The sequence below is a fragment of the Chrysemys picta genome, chromosome 11 (assembly GCF_011386835.1).
Source record: "Chrysemys picta bellii isolate R12L10 chromosome 11, ASM1138683v2, whole genome shotgun sequence".
In the NCBI taxonomy this organism is placed as follows: domain Eukaryota; kingdom Metazoa; phylum Chordata; order Testudines; family Emydidae; genus Chrysemys; species Chrysemys picta.
In genome coordinates this window covers 63,025,064-63,047,452 of record NC_088801.1, presented here as the reverse complement: position 1 = coordinate 63,047,452, position 22,389 = coordinate 63,025,064, and the positions used below count along the sequence as shown (strand labels likewise).

Here is a 22,389-nt window from a genome sequence, read left to right as displayed (position 1 = left end):
AGTTTCCCAGCTAGTGTTTGAGTCAATAAAGCAGCAGAGCATTGACTTACCCAAGGAGGACTCAAGAACAAGGAAGGGTTTGATGGTTAAAAAAAAATCCCCATATATATCAGACATACAGCAACATTGGATGCATGAAAGGCCTGATCCAACTCCCATGGAAGTCAATGGAAATTCATCGCCTTTAAGGGATGCTACAGTGCTTTACCCGGATAGTTCTTTTACTTATTGCACAAGTGCAGAACTCCTTCCAAGTGGCTCCTTCCACTGGGCTGGATTTGATGACCTCTCGAGGTCCCTTACAGCCCTACAGTTCTGTGATTTTATGACAAACACTGGATTCTAAACGTACAGGAAACCTTCCCAGAAAGCAAGACTGACAAGCTGTGGAGTTGGACCAAATTTGGCCCAATGCTCGTTGACCATCTAAATAGAACTTACTCCCATCACGAACTACAGCCCCTACTGGGATGTGTAATTGCAGGGGCATCCGAACAACCTGTCCACATCTCCCCTGGTCCATCACCTTTCTCCATTGCCCCATCCCCACCCTGGAACGGCTCCAGTGCAGGTAGCAGAGAATTGGAAGACCCAGGTGTATGCCTAGCTGGTGCAAAGGGCCATAAGGCACTGTCTCATCTGGCCCCGGCTATAAAAATGAGACCATGAATGTGAATTTTAGAAGGTAAAATGGTCGGTCTTTATTTAGCGTTCCACTATAAAAATAAAATAAATACATTATGCAAACACCCTTCTAAGTTCTCTAGCGAGTTCAAATTGTCCCAGCAAAAGTACGAGACAAACGGATTCAGGGCATGATGCTGGGTTATATTTGACGATTTTTAGCTACAGAAAAATAAAAATATTTGCTAATCATTTTGAAAACAGACAATTTATGTCTGTTGCAGTGGATCATTCATGAAGACATTTTTCTTCCTGTTTGATCCTCTTGGATTTTTCCTTTTCTTTTGTCATTTTCTTCCTTTTGGTTTTATAGACAGGGGAATGCAGGAACTGTGTGTTTGTAAAGGGGTCACCTCGCCTCAATTTGCTGCAGAATAAAAGGGTTAAATATTATTAACCAACTATCATAATACAAATAATTAAAGTGCTAATCAAACTTAGGCCTGTTCTAAACTTGCAAGTTTTACCCATATAACTATTTCCATTAGAGGCATGATTTTTTTTATTTTTTTACCATAATAGTTATACCAGTATAAATCACCTTGGATTTTTACTGGTGTAACCTTATTCCTCCTTCAAAAGGAAATCAGACATACTAGTATAAAGGTTCTTTATACGGATATAAAATGTGTTCACACTAGGGAAGGGTCTTCTTCCAGTGCTTGCAAATGTCCATTCCAACATAGATGTGAGCACACCCTGAGCACAGTTGCCGGAATTTTCCCCCTTAGTGGTATCCATTGGGTTGGCTCCAGCCCTCTGGTGCCGCATGCTTATAGCACTGGTATAAAGGGCCCTGCCGACCCTGCTCCCCTTCAGTTCCTTATTACCACCTGGGACGTTTCCTGGACCCTCTCATTGCTCACGTAATCCTTCTCTTAGTAGTTTTTAATCCAGTCTTTAGTGTAATTAGTTGCTGTAATTTTAGTAGTTAGGTTAGTTTGACTTGTTTTAGTTCTTAGGTCTGGTCTATACTACCCGTCTGAATCGGCGGGTAGAAATCGACCTCTCGGGGATCGATTTATCGCGTCCCGTTGGGACGCGACAATCGATCCCCGAATCGGCGCTCTAACTCCACCAGCGGAGGTGGTAGTAAGCGCCGCCGACAAAAAGCGGCAGAAGTCGATTTTGCCGCCGTCCTCACAATGGGGTAAGTCGGCTGCAATACGTCGAATTCAGCTACGCTATTCACGTAGCTGAATTTGCGTATCTTAAATCGACTCCCCGCTGTAGTGTAGATGTACCCTTAGATAATATTAGATGCCTCGGTGCTTCATTTGCAGGGTTGTCTGCTTCCCCAGTGCTAGGGCATGGCTCGGTCACCGGGTTTCAAGCCCTGCACTTCCTGCGGTAAGTCTATGGCTATACCGGTATGGTTAAAGCAGTACAGAATTCAAGTGTAGACAAGGCCTGAAGATAGTTGGTGATATGCAAAACAGAGAGACCCTCGCAATGAGAAAATGCCCCTATGCTGGAGAGATTGATGCACTGAGGTTTTAGAGCATCTTTAGAGAAATCATCCACTGTTTTGTAACTACTCAGATATTCTGCTTACTGGAAAAACAATGCACCCGTCATGAGGACTTGACTGAATCAATGGTACTTGTTGTAATATCTTTAATATACATATACAAAACTGCTTTGGATGTCTCAGAATACAGTGAAGTACAAATGTTGCTTTCTGTTCCTATTCCTTGTATAGCTAGGAAACGGAATTTTATTTTCTACTATCCCTCCACCTACTTACTATTACAGTTTAGAGATTTCTTACTTACAGGGATGGGTTTGTTTAGGGTTGCGATTTAAATTTCAGCAATTCAACAATAATGGTGAGTAATAAACCTAGCAAAGGGTTGTGCTAGACATCAGCTCTTGGACAGTAAGTCTACAGAACTCCACGCAGGTATCTGTGCTAACTGATCCCAAGGCAGGATTGTGGCCTAAATTCAACATGATACAAGTGGATGCCACAAACAGATACAGAACATACAATTGCTCAGGAAGGGCCTGATCCTGCAAAGGGATCACGCAGGTAGACTCTCAACTCAGCAAGTTCCCACTGACTTCAGAGAGACAACAACAGGTGTAAGGGTCTGTCTAGGCAGACCAGGGCCTAAGGCACATACATATTTTATGGAGCCAAGTGTTTTTGTTCTGTTGGTACCCCCGTCACTTCTTGTAGGCAAAAGGCTGTTTTAGGAGGATTTGGATGAAGGTAGGGAAGGGACTAGGTCTAGCCACCTGACTGGGGAGGGCAGGACAAGCAGTAGGGGCAGCCGGCACACAGGAAAAGCCCATTTCAACAAGAACACAGGTGTGCAGGGGAGGAGCGCTGGGGGGGTTAGAAATACTGACCTATTGAGTTTCGGTTCTGCATAGCAAGCCGGGTCCAGCCTCCGTCTGGTCGGACGTGCCAAAGACTCTTCTGAACTGATGGATGACCGAAAGCTGGCATTGGTCAGATCTTGCAGGGCTTTGTTCTCTGTAAAGACAGGGACGTTTGAAAGGATTTATTCAAAATATTGCCAATTCCCTGACAAAGCCCATTTAAATCCACCCTGAGACATCACCTGCGAGTGGAGAAGAGAATGAGTAATGTCCAGCCAGAGTCCTCTGAAAGTTGCAGCTGGCACCTTTCCCTTCACCCCCAAACACAGGAGACTGTTTGGGAGGTTTCTCCACCTCCTTTGGTCCAAAAGCCAGTTTTTTTATCGTGTATGATGGTAATTTTTCATTGCGGTAGGGCCAGCAAGCCCCAGTCAGCAGCAGGGCTGTATTGTACGTACAAAAAGTTATTGACAGTACGTTCTTTGGGGCAGGGACGATCTAAAAGACACAGCAGGTGGGTAAGAGCTAAGGAAGCTGCGTAGCTGGGAGAATTCCAGAGCTAACTATGGAACCCGGATGTAACTGCAGCATCTATTGAAAACCTGCATATGGCCCCATTAGCCATAATTAAGCTACTGAGCCTATTAAATTTTGCCTTTCTTCAGATGCCTTACGCCCTCTAATGCAAGAGACTGGGAGAAAGCTGATGGGGAGCTAAAATTGAACCCTAGGATCCATCTACCCCCATGGAGTTCACGTTGTCTGGATGAGGGGAACGGGAGCATTTCAGAATGAACCAGATGAATGGAGATGCAGGATCCCTTAACAAGTAAGTATGTCGGCAGCCTCTGGCTTGGAGTTTGTGTGTATTTCTATACAAAATTATGCCTCTCTTATTTTAATGCATGAGACATGGAAATAAAAACTCTGTAGCAACATTGAATCACTCTCAGTGCAGGGTTTGCCTTAAGGCCACACAGCATACCCGTGAGTCTAAGCAGCTGGATCCATCCTGTGTGTGTTCACAGGGGCACATGAGCTTCAGACCGACTCTGTGAGAGGCACAGAAATGCTAAACCCTTGGGTTAACTCTGGAAGAATCTACAAAGACCCCATATTACCACGACTTTGTTCTTTGCTTCCATTAACTCCTGATAGTTCCACCGACCCAGAGCATGGAGAACCCTACTAGGGTCAGAACAGGAAGCAAGTGCAGTAAGTTGTTGGAGCTTTTTCCCCCAGGTTGGAGAAACGTTTAAACGTCTCTCCAGCAAAGCTGGTGTCCTGCTGCTTTCCCAACAAAGCACGGAGAACAAGTGGAGTTCCCACGAGCACAGATTGCTCTGCAAAGGATGAAGCCGCAGCCTGGATAAAATGTGGGTTTTTCTGAGGGCCCATTGGGTTGAAGGGGCTCACATCTCAGCCCAATTGAGGGGGAGTTCTAAAAGTGCACAGCACTGGTTTAACTCCACTGTGATTGACTTCCACAGGCGGGGAGTTAGCCAATGCCGAGTTCTCTTCAAACATCCCATCTCTAGTCTCTCTCTCGGGTCTTGTCTTCACTGCAAAACCAACTCAAATTATAACTCAAACGACGCCCTTAATTTGAGGCCCCTCCACACACAAAAAACCCTGAACTCAAGTGCACTGGTGCTTTTAACTCGAGTGGGCCGGCCAACGCTCCAGCGAGTGCAACCCGTCAGCTGCTAACCCAACCACTTCTGCAGTGTGGACACAGGCTAGCACGACTCAAAAGCTGCTGGTTCTCGGCACCCATCCCACATTCCTCCCTCTTGTGCCCAGAAAGCACAGACAAGTTTTCCAAGAATTCCTTGAGCGGCTCAGTTTACTGCAGTTTGCAAGCACGGTGAGGTGTGGGCTCAGATGTTATCGGACAGTGATCAACATCTTGCCAGACAGTCTAGATGAAGAGGCACAACAGCAGAGGCAAGAGGAACAAACCCCTGCAGCAGTGGTCCTCAGCCTTTCCCTGCCCGCAACCAAAACAGCATCCAGAGATTCTGGCAAAAATATAAATGAAATCCCAAGTCACTGAAGCCAAATCGAGGTGTGGTAAGGGCTAGTGGCCGGATTCACAACCGGCTGAATGGAAAGTCTCACAAGGAATTCAAGAGGCTTTGAATCAGGCCCCACTTAGTAGAACTTTTCTTTTTCTCCAGTTAACATTCAGATGGTGGAGGGCAACAAAAATGCCCAAGATTCATACATAATCTGTGTTTTAAATAGTAATGATCAGAGCATTTATTGTTCTACAATATAATCACTTCCACCTTTCCCTTATACAGTCAATATGCTAATCATTCACAACAATCCCTTTCCTCTCCCTCTACCCCCGCCACTTACCACTTCCTGGCGACGCTGTACTTTGGCAAGGGTCTTTTGAACTGGCCTTTGCTTTCTTCTGCCCACAACTGCCTCCCGACGTTTGCTCGATGTAATTTTCTTTAACGATCGCAGAGCTCTTTGGCAGAGCGGAGGCTTTTCCTGCAATTCTGTGGTCTGCAGTAGTCGGGGGCTCCAAGCGTGGGAGACTTTTGCTGCAGGGGTTGAAGGCCAAAGCTTCAGAACGGGCTGCAGAGGAGAAATCAGTAAGGCCTGGATTTCCCACCGTGGAATTCGTCCCGCCTGGCTCACTGATCAGTGCCTCCAGGTAGGAATCTGGCTCCGTTTTGAAAACGGTAACAGGCAGAAAATTCTGTTCCACTGGATCAGCCTGACTGAAGGCAGAATCGGCTACGCCTCTAGTCTGAGAAGCAAAACTCTCTCTGCTCTCAGGGTGAGCCTCTGGAGGGTCAACAACATAAGTTTTTCTCTTAGTCTTAGATCTGGAATCGGCCCCTTCCTTTACGGCGTTCGTATTGTTGGCGACTCTGTCCAGCACCTCTATGGGGCTGTAACACTGTTTTTTATTGCTCTGAACAGCTGAGGTTCTCTGAGCCTTTTGGATCTTGTTAGTTTTGCTCTCAGGAACACGCTCAGAGCGGGTGATTTCACCCCTCTTTAAACCTGGCAGGACAGGAATTGAGCTCCCTGTAAGGTCGGAAGGAGACACAGTGTACGTTTTCCTGCTAGGTTTAGTATTACTTGATGAATCCTTATCGTTGCTTTTATCTACACTTTGCACATCTGCACATGGACCAGAAGTCTCTGCTTCACTTCTTTGAGGGTTACAGTTGCCCTCTTTGCTCGTTTTTCTCTTGCTCTTCTGCCCTTTTTTAGCCTGGCATTCAGCTTTGCCGGTTTTGGCCTCTGGCATTTTGGAACTGCTTTGCACATTCTCCTCACTACAGTCATCTGCTTTGCTGATTCTAATGGTCTTCCTGGTTGCTTTTGGTTTTGTACATTTCACGTTCGCACCCAGCAAATCCTGCTGCAAAGCTGGTATGCTGGAGCCCTGTTTTTCCAAGCGCGGGGGACTTTGAGGACCACCACGGCTTAATGGAGCTTTATGACTTAACGAGGCAGAGTGTGGACTTTGGAACTGGCTCTCCATACTACTCAGTCTCTCAGCAAAAGACTCTCGATTTCTTTCTTGCGGTAACAAGACCTTTTTTTCCACCTTCTTCGACTGCCCTACATTCAACACCTGCGTTCTTCTGCAATCTTTGGCTTTATCACTCTGTCCCGCAGCACAGCTGCTGCTCGTCTGTAACGGCACCTCTTCCAAAGCATCCCCGGGAGTCTGCCACGCGGGCTTGTGTGCTTCCGATTTGCTCCCGCTCAAACCTTTAGCCTTGGATACCTCTTTAGAACTCGGGGGGCTCTCTTCTTCACGAAGTACGTCCGAACTACTTTTAGGCTGAATTTTAAGTGCATCTCTTTTCTTTTTGCCTTTGCTGACCTTTTTGACAACTGTAGTTTCAGCAGCTTTGGCTTGGCCATTACTTTGACTTTTGGCTTCTAATGTAATAAACTCAGCAACTCGGCTGAAGTTATGATCCACTTCAGCATCGCACAGAGTCTCTTCAGGCTGCAGCAGGTCACGGGGAAGCCCTTTATCTGGGGATTCTGGTTTAGGATTGCTATCGGGCTCCAAAGGCAAATCCAAGAGATCGAGAGAGTTCAATTTGACCGGCATGCTTGTTTTCCTGGCACAGCTGTCCCCACCAACGCTCCAGTTCGACGCTTGATTTGAGCTGATATCTAGGGGTACGTCCACGGCAGAAGATGGAGTGCTCGTCATAAAGACAGTGACACGTTTCTTCCTTTCAGTTATGTGTCCATGCAGGTGTACCACACTATCACTACATGGTCTTGTAATCTTCTCACATTGAGGCAGAGGAAGATTATTAGCCAGAGTAGATACTGGGAAACTTTCAGAACTTTGTGGGGTATATGACGAGGATTCTACAATGAAAAAAAAAAAAAATTATATATATATCTACATATCATCCTAAAGTCAACGTGGCAGACAACAAATCACCTTCTGCAGCACCAGAAAATCTCATCAACTCTTATCTGTGACTCTCACATTACCACGGACCCCACAGGACAGACGGTGGCATCTCTTTCATGAGACAAGGTTGTGCTTTTCTAGTGGAGAATCAACAAATTGTCTGTGCTGCAGAGATGCTTATTTAGCTCTCCTCAAACCAGGAGAATGGTCCAAAGCACAATCCCAGACCCCAACACGCCAGGTATTTCGGGAGGTTCAAAATCCAAATCAGAAAATTTTATTATTTATATTGTAGTAGCGCATGGACCAGAACCCCACTGTGCTAGGCGCTGTACACACATACTGGGGGGGAGGAGGGGGACAGGGAACCAGGATTCATTATCCAAGGCAATTCAGCCATCAGGCGAAAGGTCAGTTGCTGGAAAATATTGCTACACATGTTAACTAAGAGTATGTCTACACTGCACTCAGACCTGACACACTACCCACCCAAGTACAATCCTGCCCGGGCCCTGGGTATGTACTCGGGGAACTAGCCCAGGTCACTACCCACACCGCTGCGGCATCACTGCTAGTTTGAGCAAAGCTACCGCGTGTCCATCTCACACGGTATAGCTGCGCCTCTCGACTGCAGGGCAGCCGTACCCTTTGTGTGTCACCACCGTACACAGTTGGTCCAGCCTATGGTAGAACAAGACCCTTGAATGGTAACAAAGCGCATGTCACCCAATCAGAAGCATTTAAAAATAACACATCAGTAAGACAAAACCATGAACAACACCGACGAGAGAGATTTAACTCTTCAGCACCAGGCAAAGTTCTCGTGGTTTGTAAGGGCATAAACTGGCTGGAATGTACGTGAACTAGAATCAGAATGGCTTATCTGCGTGTCGTGGGAGTCTTTGGCACAAAATGGTTGGATCCCAAAGTATGGGCCCATACTTCTCTCTCTAAGCACTTCCACACTGTAGCAATTGCTACTGAAAGTCCTAGGAGAGCTCAATCTCTACCGTAGCCATGATGTTCAGGGGTGTTCCTGGTTTGTAGCACAGCAACCACCACGGTGCCCTAGGCAGCCCCAGCCGTGTTCCAGCAATATCATTAGTATTCCCACGACACCAATACAGCCACAGTGTCCAAGCGGACAAGTTAAATGCACATCTGTTCTGTCTGTACTGCACTGAAGCACACCAACAGTTGTCCTAGGAGAACAGACAAAGATGGAATTTACCTCCAAAAATCAGATGAGAGTCAAGAAAGGCAGGTTTCAGTTCAGCTCCTTCGCTCGACCTCTGCCCGTTTTTCTCCCGGCTTGCTAACGGCTCCTCAACGAGCCGAGATGAGGTAGTGGTTGTGCTTTTACCCGGCTGCTCTGGAACGGATGTCTGGAGCCCTAGCGGGAACGTCTGCATGCCCGCGGAGCTACCGCCTCGGTGTCTCTCCCCATCATCTACTTCACACACCGGGACCCTCATCGGCATCGCTGTCATTCTGCAGCGCAAAGAGAGGTGATCAAAGGAAAAACGGTAACAGAGCAGATCACACATCTCCAGGCCTTGCTTCAGGACAGCACCAAAATCCACCCCGACCTGGGACAGCACTTCAGCATGTCCGTCACGGTAAGGATGTGCCGAAGCGCTTTCCTGAATGGTTACAGTGCCGAAGCAAAGAGGAACGTGTGCCAGCGTGGCCAGATTTGATCCCTGCTGAGCAGTCATTTCACATAGGTGGGAAAGCATGTGTCTCTTGGGGCACAGCCTCTGTGGGAGGAAACAAAATCTGAAGGGAGATGGAAGCAGGGCCATCCAGGACACAGGTTTGAACGATAGTGTGCTGGGGCTATACCAGGACCTGAACTTGGGACATGACAAGGAAGAAACAGATTTTCAGATAAACTGTTTCAAGAACAGATCACATTTGCAACGGCATTTCCCAAAACACACAGCTAAATTGTAGCCATGTGTGGGTTATGGCTAAGCATTTACTCTTAAGCATAGAGAGGCAGAGGGGGTTAGTGGAGACAGCACTAAACTGGGACTCAGGTGACCTGGACTCTATTCTCAGCTCTGCCACTGGCCTGCAGGGTGACCTTGGGCAAGTCACTTACTCACTCTGTGCCTCAGTTTCCCCATCTGTAAAATGGGGATAATGATACTGATCGTTGTAAGAGTGCTTTAAGACCTACTGATGAAAAGCACCACACAAGAAATAGGCATTATTATGATTAATAATATAACACTGCAGAGATACATGGTGCTTTACAAACCTAGGTCCCAATCAAGCAAAGCACTGAAACGTATATAACGTGAAGCACATGGACAGCCTATTGAACTGACATGTTTAAAGTTACACACATGATCTTAGCCTCGTTTGAACATTTTCAGGCTTACCTAACAAGTGGAGAGACCCCAAGATGTGCATCTATGAGATCATCAGTCCAGCTGCCCTCAACGATGGTGTTGTTCTGTCCCTCAGATAACAGCAGAGAACCTGAACGGTACTAGAGTGTGGGAAAATGGCATGGTCTGTTAAGGTTTCAGTAATAAACCAACACACTGTACTGTGTAGGAACAGCACAAGTTCTGATCTTGGTTTTATGGAAGGGATTTTTTTGGATGCCAACCCGTTGGAAATTACACACTGCCACTTTATATAGTACATAGATCCTTTTGAGCATTTGGCCATTGAAAATGGTAATACTGGGATTTTTATTATATTTCATATATATATTATATATAAAAATAGTTTTAAAGACCCTCATACAAAATTGCCCCCTCCAAAAGTAAAACAGAACAAGCCAGGAATGAGACGGTGCTGGGAGGCTGCACTAGCCTCTCTCAGGTGAGAAAGTTTCTAGCCCTTATAACTGGGAAGTTTATCTTCCCAGTATGAAGAGACGCAATATGATCTCACTGAGTCTGTAGCAGCTCCCAGGGGTCTGTGAATCATTCCTGTTCAACTCAGTGGGGTGTTGACTCTGAAACCTAATGATGGCATTTCAAATTTCTACCTGGGAAATATTGCCATAACTATTTGTATTACCATAGCACCTTGGAGCCCCAGTCATGAACCAGGACCCCACTGTGCTAGGCACTCTACAAACACAGACCAAAAGATGGTCCCTTCTGTAAAGAGGTAGATTTCTTTAGCAAACAACCAGCCCCTCTGGGATTCTTGGCAGAGCTTGAAGCCTGGGTAGAGTATGGCCAGCCTTCCCCCAGGGTGCCAAACCTGGAAAGGTGTTAGATATATACATGGGCTTGGTCTACATACAGATTTTACACCAGTGTAACTACGTCGTTTAGGGTGTGTGTGTGATATTTTACCGACAGAGTGAAACTACAACAAGCTAGTGTGGACACAGTTATACCAGTATAAAGGCACCTTATACTAGTGTAGCTTACTCCCCTTTCTGCATGGGAATAGGCTATGCAGGTATAACTGCATCCACGCTAGAGGAGCTTGGACCACTTTAACTATGCCGGTAGAGATCCAATTTGTACGTTTAGACAAGGTCTTAGCTCAGGGTACGTCTACACAACAGCAGCATAACTATGGTGCTGCAGTTGTAGCCTAGACACCTACATCAGCGAAAGGAGTTAATCCATCAACCTAGTTGGGTCTACAATGGTGGGTTAGGTTGACCTAACTACATCACACAGGGCATGACATGTTTCACAGCCCTGAGTAATGTAGCTAGGTCAATCTAATTTTTAGGTGTAGACCAGGCCTCAGAGAGCTTCGGGCTGTAACTCATCTGCTAAAATTGAGCTAGAGGTATTGGGCTGTGCCCACATTGGTGTTAATTGGCAATTTCAAATAGAGTTAAACGAGTTCAGCTGAGCTAATTCACCCGAAGGAAAAAAAAATCTACCTCAAGGCCAACAGGAGCTACTGCCTACAACCTGACCCTTTAATTTGGTCACGGATATTAACATATAGCTAAAACCAAGGTACTGTGTAGAGTAAGCAGGTAACGTTTCCAAACGACGACACGAGGAGCAGTCCTTGGACAGGAGCCACAGATATTTCACTCCTTCCCAAACACACACGAGTACTCGGAGCCCCACCGCGTACCTCGGAAGGTCTGCTCATCTTAATGGCCGTCAGCAGGTTACCATTCAGAAATGCTTCCAGTTGTTTGAGGGTTTTATTCTGTATCAGAAAAGTCATGTTTTACAAGACTGGAATTTAAAATTTCTCTAGACACAGCTGAAGAGAAGCTAATATTGGGAGCAGAGAGCAGTGCCGCTCAGCCCAACGGGGGAAACAAGGGCATGCTATGAGACACTAAAGCTCCCAGCAATTACACACCAGTAATAAGTCTCAGGCTACATTGGTTACAATGAAAAGCTATAAAATGCGATCCAATTGCAAACCGACGCAGCAAAGCATGCCTGAGGTTGCAGGGAGCCTGGGCTGCCCGGAACAACAGCTCTGAGAGGGGTAAACAGCCCCATTAATTTCAGAGGGTGCCAACAGGTTATAGTTTAAATAGCAATACTTCGCTATTTCGCTGCTCAGAGCATATGAGAAAAAGAGAGGGAGGAGTATCATCGTTTAATTAAAATGCTCATATTATGGGTAGGCCTTTGACAATATATGGTGGGATAGAAGAGGTGGGGGGAGGGAATGGGTTTGGTTGCCCTGAAGATTTGGGAAATGCTGCACTGCTGGAAGGGGCGCGGATACCAAGGTGATGGCATGGTGCAAGCACCTGAGTAGAGCTTAGCCGCCTGGAAAGCCTGGACAGTTTGCATGTCGTGACTACATGGGGAAATTGACCAGCACAGCTATACCAGAATTATTATCCCCTGGCAATTTCCCTGTATAGACAAGCCCCCAGGAACCTAGTATCTTCCTTTGAGATAGCATCTCGACTGGGGACTACTGAAGACAATGAAGGGCCCACCTGAACTATTAAACCACCATATCCAGGATGCAGTTACAACACCATCAACACACAGTTCGCACTTGCAGTATAGACATGACCTAACCCCATCTCACTGTGCCTGTACCGGGTCATCACTCGGCTCTGTTCAGGGTTGTATCTCAGTTCAGACACACAGGTAGGCTTAGTCTACGTCACAAGAGGGCGGAGTTGTAACTGTCTCCCTGCACAGTTGCTAGGGAGAATGGGACCCAGGTTCAATACTATGTTTGGATTGTTTTTTTAAAAAGATTTTAAAAAAAATAGCTTAGTAAATTCTGAAATGTTTTGATAGCAAAAATTAAGTTACATTCTTTTTCTTCCTGGCTAGGCTCTACGGAGGTGGTGGCACGGATTGGGACTGCCCCACAACCACAAAGTTCAAGCGTTAGCACGGTACCAGAAAATACAGTCTCTGCCGAAGCGTCGCATTCTGGAAGTGACATTGCTCCACTTCTTTCTGCAGTAACATCTTCTCGAAGATGAGCCTCTGGCTAGTTGCCTTCTCTGCGCTGAGGGCCAGTGCCAGAGCTTTATTATTGCGTTTTAAGGAGACCTTAACTATGGAAGAGTTGTCTACAGGCAAAATAAAAGTAAGATATTACATTAAATCTCTCCTATTCCTGCTACCAGAAAAAATCTACACCAGCCAAGGCCCCGCTGCCTGCATGAATCACAGCATGGGTCTGCATTATTACTGATAATTCTACCATTTCCATCTAGTAATGGACCAATACCATTGTTAAGATTCTTTTTGTTCCTCATATATTAAAAAAAAAAAAAAAAAATCCCCTCCTCCTTATTGTCCTTAACTCTGAGGGCTATCGAGTTCTCTTTGTGTCCCTTGGAGTCCCTTATCATTTTTCTACAATTCCTAACTTCTGATTTATACTGATTACTATCAACTTCCCCTTAATTCCATTTGTTAATTTTATTTTTTACAGCTGCCTTCACTTGCCCTCTAAACCTGGCAGTTTTTTTTAATCCAACCTAGCCTTCTTCAATTGTGGTCTTGTGGTTAAGCCACTGGACTAGGAGCTAGGGCATCTGAGTTCAATTCCCAGCTCCACCACAGACTTCCTCAGTGATCTTGAGCAAGTAACTTAGCCGCTGTGTGCCTCAGTTTCCCCAACGATAAAATGGGGGTAATACTTTCTTCCAGATTTAAACTAAGTTCTTGGGGCAAGGACTCTCTCTCTTACTACTTGCATGTACAGCACCTAGCACAGTGGGACCCTGATCTTGATATGAGCCCTGAAGTGCTTTCATAATACAACAACAGACACTCACTTATTATTTTTGTTTTGATTTTTGATACAAGGGAAGCGTTCAGCTTTGCAGTCTTTAAAGCACCATTTTTCTTCTCCCTCATCCGTTCTCTAACACCACTTAGGGAGAAAAAAGATGTATCCACCGCCTCCTGAGACGCCATGGTTGAAGAGCCCTGAGAGAGAGAGAGACAGCGCGAGCGAGCAAGAGAGCGAAGTGAGTTACTGCTTGTATATTTTCAGAAAATAAAGGCTGCAGTTGTAGGGAAACTCGCCACAAAGGGGAAATGCTTCTCCATCTTTATCCCCTCCCAAGCGAACAGTTCTGAGCCCAAAACACCAGATCAGCTCTTTTTCCCTACAGCCTACACATCCCCGTGTCCTATAACTAATGTTGCCTTTCCCAGACAGTGAGAATGGACACCAAAATCGCTGCAAGTGTAATACAAAATCCAATCTTCATGTGTGGATCTTGATGGAGTTTTCCTGTCCTATAAAGACAGGTTTCCAGGGGAGTCAATTGCAGAGAGCCTCAATATGCACTCCGGCTCCATCAACCCAGCCTTGCAAATCACTTTCTCCAGCATCAAACAGCAAAGGCCAGGTTTCCCTCCACCCATTCATCTTGATGATCTGGAATGTTTACAAAACCTAGTTTGTTGGGGTGATGGTGGGCCAGGGCCCCCAACCTGCCCCACAGTAAATGAGCCACCTGGTACCTCCCATTGCACTGAAAGGGATCATGCTGATGTCCATTCACCATGTGAGATCAGGAGATCCCTCTCCCCAAAAAACCACCACAAAGTGTACTAACCTGCATGGACTCAGTTTTCCCAGTGGAACTTGCAGAGGTTTCTAGCAGAGCCGTTCCAGCCTCCCAGCCAGTAGCAGCCCCAACACCAGGGCAGAACTGTATGAAAGAAACTGGTGAACACTAAACTATATATAAACAAACAAACCATCCCAGAGGCAACCCCCCCTCAGGACCTTCTCAGAGACCCATTTAAACCAATGGGCTAGAAAAATGGGAGATGCTTTCAAACATGTTAATTAACAGATTTCATGCCAGAGAGACAAGGTGGGTGAGGGAATATCTTTTATTGGATCAATTTGTGTTAGTGAAAGAGACAAGCTTTCCAGCTATGGAGCTCTTCTTCAGGTCTGGGAACGGTGTAGGCTATGTCTACACTAGAAACTTCAAAGTGCTGCCGTGGGAACGCTCCCGTGGCAGCGCTTTGAAGTGTGAGTGTGGTCATGTGCGAGCTCTCCCAGCGCTCCTGGTAATCCACCTCCACGAGGGGATGAGCTCCGGGCGCTGGGAGGCAGCTTCCAGCACTCTGAGCCTGTCCACACTAGCGCTTTAAAGTGCTCCAACTTGCTGAGCTCAGGGGGGTGATTTTTCACACCCCCGAGCCAGCAAGTTAGAGCGCTATAAAATGTAAGTGTAGACAAGCCCATACTCCGAGTGTCACCGCTAAATGCAAGGTGGACAGATTGTTTAGCATAAGTAGATAGCACATATTGTAAGGAACCATTCAAGGTAAAGTGACCACTCATTTCCCCAGGTCACACAAGCCCAGTGGGGCTCTGTTCTGGTACCAGGGTCCCCACGTTTACATCTACTCACAGGATCAGTGCCTAGCCACCCATCTCTGCTGTCAGAATCAGCTGCATCAGGAAACTCGGTTAAGACTGAGTTCCACTTTACAGTCTGCAGGGGCGCAAACTACAGGTCTGATCCTACAACCAGCTGTGATGTCAGTGGGACCGGGCTGGTCACAGGGAGAGGTTTCCAGAGTTGGCGGCTGTGTTTAAACTGGGTCCTTGAATTGTGCTAACCCTGCCGCAGTTAATTCTGGAGCATAACGGGAGCCCAAGACAGAGGCACAAAAATGGAGTTAGAAGCCCCCAAATATACATATTTTTGAGAGATCTTGATCTATGTAAGTGCTAGATGATTATCTAGATAGTTAGATAATCAAGACCTCTGAATCTATACAAAACAGGAAATGACTACCGCAGTATGCTTTCCTAGGAAAAGGATCTGGGGGTCATATTTAGCTTGTGGTCCACTATGAGTCAACAGTGTAACGCTGTTGCAAAAAGAGCGAACATCATTCTGGGATGTATTAGCAGGAGCGTTGTAAGCAAGACACAAGAAGTAATTCTTCCGCTCTACTCCGCGCTGATTAGGCCTCAACTGGAATATTGTGTCCAGTTCTGGGCGCCACATTTCAAGAAAGATGTGGAGAAATTGGAGAAAGTCCAGAGAAGAGCAATGATTAAAGGTGTAGAAAACATGACCTATGAGGGAAGATTGAAAAAACTGGACAGGGGGTTGGGGTGTGGAAGGGATTGCGGGGTGTGGGAGGGGCTCAGGGCAAGGGATTGGGGTGTAGGAGGGGTGCAGAGTGTGGGAGGGGGCTCAGGGCAGGAGGTTGGGTGCAGGAGGGGGCTCAGGGCAAGGGGTAAGGGTGTGGGGTGCAGGAGGGGTTGGGGTGCAGGCTCCGGCCCAGCACCGCTTAGCTCAAGCGGCTCCGGGGTAGCAGCAGCACGCAGGGGGGCTAAGGCAGGCTCCCTGCCTGCCCTGGCCCCATGCCGCTCACAGAAGTGGCCAGCATGTCTGGCAGTAGCTCCTGGGGTTGGGACACAGGGCTCTGACACGTGCTGCCCTCACCTGCGGGTACCAAACCCAAAGCTCCCATTGGTTGCGGTTCCTCGTTCCCGGCCAATGGGAGCTGCATGGGGCAGTGCCTGCAGACGAGGGCAGCATGCGGAGCCCTCTGGCCCCCCCCCATCCCCCAGAGGCTGCAGGGACGTGGTGCCATCTGCTGCTGGGAGCAGTGCGGGACCAGGGCAGGCAGGGAGCCTGCCTTAGCCCCACTGCGCCATGGGGCTGGCAATCCCGTCCTGACGGGCCACATCCGGCCTGTGGGCCATAGTTTGCCCTCCCCTGACTTAGATAATATTCAGTCCTGCCACGAGTGCAGCGGACTGGCCTAGCTGACCTCTCGAGGTCCCTTCCAGTCCTATCAAGATCTCTCCAACCTTTAACCTGCCGGGAGCTGCCCTCAGGAGGACTCTAGATCCCTCCCCAATCACAGCATTAACCCCTCCCCCAGCTTTGGATGTTTGCAATTCACAAAGGGGGCATGCGGGGGACGACAACACCAGAGAGTTTCACAGACACCCTCTTCTCCCCCCAGCAATCCAGTACAGCAGGCGCTGCTGACTTTCAAATGCTTTGCTTCACACTGTGTTTCTCTTTACGTTAAAAGAACAGGAGTACTTGTGGCACCTTGGAGACTAACACATTTATTTGAGCATAAGTTTTCATGGGCTAAAACCCACTTCATCGGATGCCCATGAAAGCTTATGCTCAAATAAATGTGTTAGTCTCCAAGGTGCCACAAGTACACGTCTACCCCGATATAACGCAACACGATATAACACAAATTCGGATATAACGCGGTAAAGCAGTGCTCCGGAGGGGGAGAGGGGGTTGCGCACTCCAGCAGATCAAAACAAGTTTGCTATAACGCGGTTTCACCTATAACAGGGTAAGATTTTTTGGCTCCCGAGGACAGCGTTATATCGGGGTAGAGGTGTACTCCTCCTTCTTTTTGCGGCTTCAGACTAACACGGCTGCTACTCTGAAACATCTTTACATTGCAACCCTGCAGATCCCCGGACAACGGGGAACTAGCCTGAGCGGAGATTGTTCAAGGCAGGGGTTTTCAAACGGGGGTCATGAGGTTATTACGAGGGGGGGGGGGTCGCGAGCTGTCAGGCTCCACCCCAAACCCCGCTTTGCATCCAGCATTTATAATGGTGTTAAATATATAAAAAAATATTTTTAGTTTATGCGGGGGGGCACACTCAGAGGCTTGCTATGTGGAAGGGGTCACTAGTACAAAAGTTTGAGAAGCACTGCTCTCGGGGTTTCAGTCGCTCTCCGAGCCCGAGCGAGTAGGGAGTGGGGGGGGGCTGCGAAGGGGTTTCCTTGCCTGTGTCGCCAGATCTCCGCCGGCTGCAGCCCCGGGCACTCAGGGGGCTCCCCAAGTAACACCCCTCACTTACCCGCTCGCGTGCAGCGCCGCGCCTACATCTTCAGCCCAGCCCCGGGGGGCCTGCGCGGGGCTTTCACCCACGGGAGGCTCGGGACGCCCTGCCCAAGGGAACCTGGGAAATGCAGCGGGATGGGTTTCTATCTGTAAATGTAAAACAGATTCTCCCCCCCTTAAAAGGCGCCTGTCCCTTTGCGGTGCGGCATGAGCGGCCGCCGGCGGGCCCAGGCTCGGCGCGGATAGGCGCTGCCCGGCGTGTTGCGATTTGAAATGACTCACGTGACCGCGCTGTTTCAATCGTTCCACAGCTGCACAAGCCCCGGCCAGCCCCCTTCAGGGCTGGGGCTGGTGCCCCCAACGCTGCTGATCCCCGGATCCCCGGGGCTGCAGCTCCAGCCCAGGGAAACAAAGTCTTTTGACACATGCCATCAGCTTAAAAATCCCACGCGAAAGAGAACTGCTGCCTTTGTTTCAGCTCCCACCTTTACATCATTAACGCGGGAGGGCTTTTGTAAAAGACATTTTCTGTTTCACTCTCTGCACGGTCAGCTTCCCTGCCGGATTTCTCCTGGCTTATAGGCCTGACAGCTTCACTTTTTTGTCTCTGATCCGATTTGCTCTCATGCAGGAGTACAATGCTGCAGTGTCTGTGTTGCAAAAGTAACAGCGAGTGGTTTGGGTTAAAAAGAGCGGTTTCTGTTTATTTTGTATCAAGTTTTATCATACAATAGTGCACGTGTAGATGTTCTTTCAAAAGATAAAAAAGTGGAACCAAATAATAAGCATCAGATGAGAATTTAAAAACAAAATAGTATAGACCACATGTGGGGCATTCTACCTGCATAGAGCCAGTTGAAGAATTGGGGCCTATATCTGGTAATGAAGACTGTAACTGTATGTCAGGAAGAGTCAGAACCAGTGGTGTCAATTCATGAGATTTTCTTTAGTATCGTGTGGTGGTGGTTGTTTTTTCTTAAAGCTCCAGCTCCTGGAGTCATTTGATCATATGAGATCTCTCAGCTTTATTTGTTTATTTTTAAGTAGGTTTCTAGTCCTCATGAGTGTGAAGAAAAGCTACAAAATATGAATCTAAAGGCGCAAACACCAGAAGGCATATGCCCCAAATTTATATCATTCTAAAAGTCTCATGATTTTCAAGGCCTCGTTCGTGATTTCTAAATGCTTGAGGTCAGGGTGGATAGATTTAAATCAAGACAATTTAAATCATGATTTAAGTCACCAAGTGAAAAGCTTTGATTTAAATCATTGATTTTAATCACCTTTTCCATTTGTACCTCAGTTATTTTCTAAAGAAAGGTGCATTCTCAGTGGTTTGTATAACCATTAAAACATGTTGATTTACAACTAATAGAGCCTTTGCATTAGGTTTGGTACATCTTTCTACTGCCTAAAAGGGTACACAATAATTATATATGTTCATTTATACAGTTGTGTAGCTTAATATTTTCAGATCCTTATTAATTAATGGTACAATTTTAGTATGTTAAAAATGGTGAATGATATATTGCTTATTTACTAGATAATTTACTTTTGGCTCACAACTTGTGTCAAGCTGCATTAGAACGTTAACTGGAATTTAATTAAACACACAAAAAAGCATAACACATTTATTTTTAATAAGCAAAACAAGCCCTTAATACAGTACACAACCCATTTTTCCGTATTTAGAACGCTTGACCTCAAAAGTTAGATGTTTTCCCCCTGATTATTTCTGTGTATAGAAAAGCAGGCTTTAACTCAAAGCTTTGATAGAGGCTCATGGGTTCATCATATTAATTTTTTATTTCAATGTTTAAAGAGATTATAATAAGTGTAGGCCTTAACATATTTTGTATTAAATTCAGATTTCATTTTAAACAGGTTTATTTTTAAAAATAAATCATAATTTACATAACATCAAAAATCTGATTTAAATAAAATATTAATTTATTAATGTTAATGATTAACTTTAAAATCATCAATTTTTAATCCACCCTGCTTGAGGTTGGCAATACTATAGAACATTTTTGTATGAAGTGTAGAAAAGCAATGCATTTTTAAAAAAAGTATTAAAATGAACAATAGAAGTATAACAAAACCTCCTAAAATCGGAGGCTTGTTTTAAAGGAATTCTTTCAGCTCAAATTTGACCCCAAATTTAGGTTTTGTACTTCTATAGACCAAACTGCAGGATCCAGCACCTATCCAAGTATGGTGTGTTTCCTCTCTTTCTGGTGAAAGGATGACATGTAACCACATGTTAAGAGAACATTTTTTAGAAATAGTTCATATAAAATTTTGACCCAGGTGGCAAATACATCAATACTTTCTAAACAAGTCAAAGTTCTCTCATCTAACAATTGGTGTTTTAAGTACAACTGTCAAGCAAATATATGAAACCAATGCTCAACATAAAATGAAGTAAAGAAAATCAATTAAAGTTATGCACGTTTCCTTAAGGAATAGCAATTTAAAACTGCAATGCAGACAGAATCAGAATGGGAAATGTAGGTGGTAGTGACACAGATAAACTGAATCTTCCTCACACTACTGTGGCAATTTGAATGACAGCTCTCTGCCTGAGCCCTAAATAATACACGATGTTACTTTTGCAAAGTGGTTTTGAGGAATGTATTAACTTGTGATCACTATGGCTCATGAATTGTTGGATTGTGAATAAGCTTAATGAGTTAACTCCTCTGCAACTCCATTCAGGGATGGATTGATAAAGCTCCATGTGAGGGCTGAAATTCTGTGATTTGCTAACAATTTTGTAGCTACATGGTGTACAAATGATGGGCCACAGGTGCCCAATTGCCTCATTGCTCGCCCTGCTGAATCACTGGCAATATAGGTCACTAAGGGTATGTCTACACTACCCGCCGGGGGCGGGCTGCGATCGATCCAGCGGGGATCGATTTATTGCGTCTAGTATAGACAGGATAAATCGACCCCCGAGCCCTCTCCCGTCGACTCCTGTACTCCAGACTCCTGTACTCCAGCACCACGAGAGGCGCAGGCAGAGTCGACGGGGGAGCAGCAGCAGTTGACTCACTGCGGAGAAGACACCATGGTAAGTCGATCTAAGTACATTGACTTCAACTACGTTATTCACGTAGTTGAAGTTGTGTAACTTAGATCGATTTTTCCCACCCCTCTCCTCCCCAGTGTAGACCAGGGCTCAGATGTTGAAAGCAGAATTGAATGTACTTTTCTATTGCACCTTCTGTGCTCAAAGAATTGCAAATGTAATCAGATTCCCGGGACTTCATTGGCAATGGGCTTGTACCAAGGAGGTGCAGTAACTGCAGAGTTAGACAAACACAACGCCCTAATGCAATCAGTAGTAGTTCATACAGAAACCCATCACAGGAGAATCTTCGAATGCTGATGTAAACCCGGCAAAACTATGGCCCACACCCAATGCAGCTCAGCCTCACTTTGAACGATAGTCTGCTTTTTGCATCACAGCTGGTCCCATTTCCACAAGCAGCCAACCATATTTAAATGAAGGAGATGCAGTGGGCAGGCTGTGACTTTGGGAGCTTGATTTCCTTAAAGCAACTCCACTGAAGTCAATGGAGTTAAACTGGGGTCAAACAGGTTGATGCCCCTGATGCTGAACCCAGCTCCGTTACTAGCATAGACACAGCCTATAGTATCAGGTTAATGGAGGACCTGATGGGAACCTGTTTTGGAAAAGGTCCTTTTTCGGAAAACAATGGTCATGAAGCTATAGACTTGGAACAAGAGATTGCATGATAGTGGAGAGGTGAAAGAAAATGAAGAAGAGAAAATACAGTACCAATTCTGTACATAATATATGGGGTGTTTACTAGACAGCTGCTAACAACAGTACATCAGATGATATTATGGAGACTTTTACATTGGATTTCTTTGGGCCATCCCAACCAGCTTTCTATCGGAGGCAACATTATAATCCAATCTAGGGCACAAACAAGGCTCCTCCATCCCTCTCTAGCATGCTTTTGGCCCGAATGGCTACCTTGTGTTTCTATAATTTAACTCTTTTATAAGGATAGGTTGTTGGCCTATTGCTCCAACCCCAGCCTGAAGGACCAGCGGCCTTCTTTTTATCTGCTCCCTACCCTTTGACCTGTCCAATTTGCGTGGCCCTATCAGGAGTTAAAACTCACACTGGCATAGTTCTCAGGGTCCTTGGAGCACAACAAGCCTTTCTCTCATGGCAAGGTATGGTCCACAGGGAGGGAAATTGCTATTAAAGGCTATAGTACAAGGACAGGTATTGCTAATTCTAGTCTTACATTAAAAACTGCAAACCTACTGTAATATAAACTGATTGAGCTTTCTTTCCTTCAGCTAATTGGTTTGATGATTTGCTGTTGATCATGGTCTTTTATGAGCTATATCATGGCCAGATTTTAGCGGGTGGCAATGATGGGATTTTCTTGGTTGTTTGGGGTGTGTTTGCTTTTTTCAATCTTTCCTAATCCCATGAGTATAAGTATAAAGTGGGTTAAAATTGTGGGTAATTCGGTTAGTCACATTAGCCTTAATCTCTGGAGGGGAAATCCGCTCCATTGAAGTCAGTGGGACAGTTGCCATTTCTTCCCAGGGGCCAGGATTTCCCTCTTGTAAGTTATCACTCCCCATCCCCCACATCTGCTTCTTACAGGTAGCTACTTTTACCAACAATTAGATTCATCACAGCTC

General features: G+C 46.0%; 1 protein-coding gene across 1 annotated transcript; it reads right to left on the bottom strand.

Moving 5' to 3' along the window:
- Positions 1 to 676: 676 nt before the first annotated feature.
- Positions 677 to 18,300, bottom strand: LOC101945970 (shugoshin 2). The gene is made up of 10 exons (XM_008172530.4): positions 17,708 to 18,300; positions 14,442 to 14,537; positions 13,650 to 13,803; positions 12,760 to 12,935; positions 11,507 to 11,584; positions 9,820 to 9,929; positions 8,661 to 8,920; positions 5,377 to 7,380; positions 3,040 to 3,166; positions 677 to 1,051 (listed from the first exon to the last, which is right to left on the bottom strand). The coding sequence occupies exons 2-10, from the start codon at positions 14,445 to 14,447 to the stop codon at positions 913 to 915; spliced, it is 3,054 nt and encodes a 1,017-aa protein (XP_008170752.2). The 5' UTR covers positions 14,448 to 14,537; positions 17,708 to 18,300; the 3' UTR covers positions 677 to 912.
- Positions 18,301 to 22,389: the final 4,089 nt, after the last annotated feature.

Coding starts and splice junctions, on each gene's coding strand:
- LOC101945970 (XM_008172530.4), bottom strand. Junction 12,936..13,649: donor AATCAAAACAAAAATAATAA/GTGAGTGTCTGT, acceptor TTTTGCCTGTAG/ACAACTCTTCCATAGTTAAG. Junction 1,052..3,039: donor GCAGAACCGAAACTCAATAG/GTCAGTATTTCT, acceptor TTTATTCTGCAG/CAAATTGAGGCGAGGTGACC.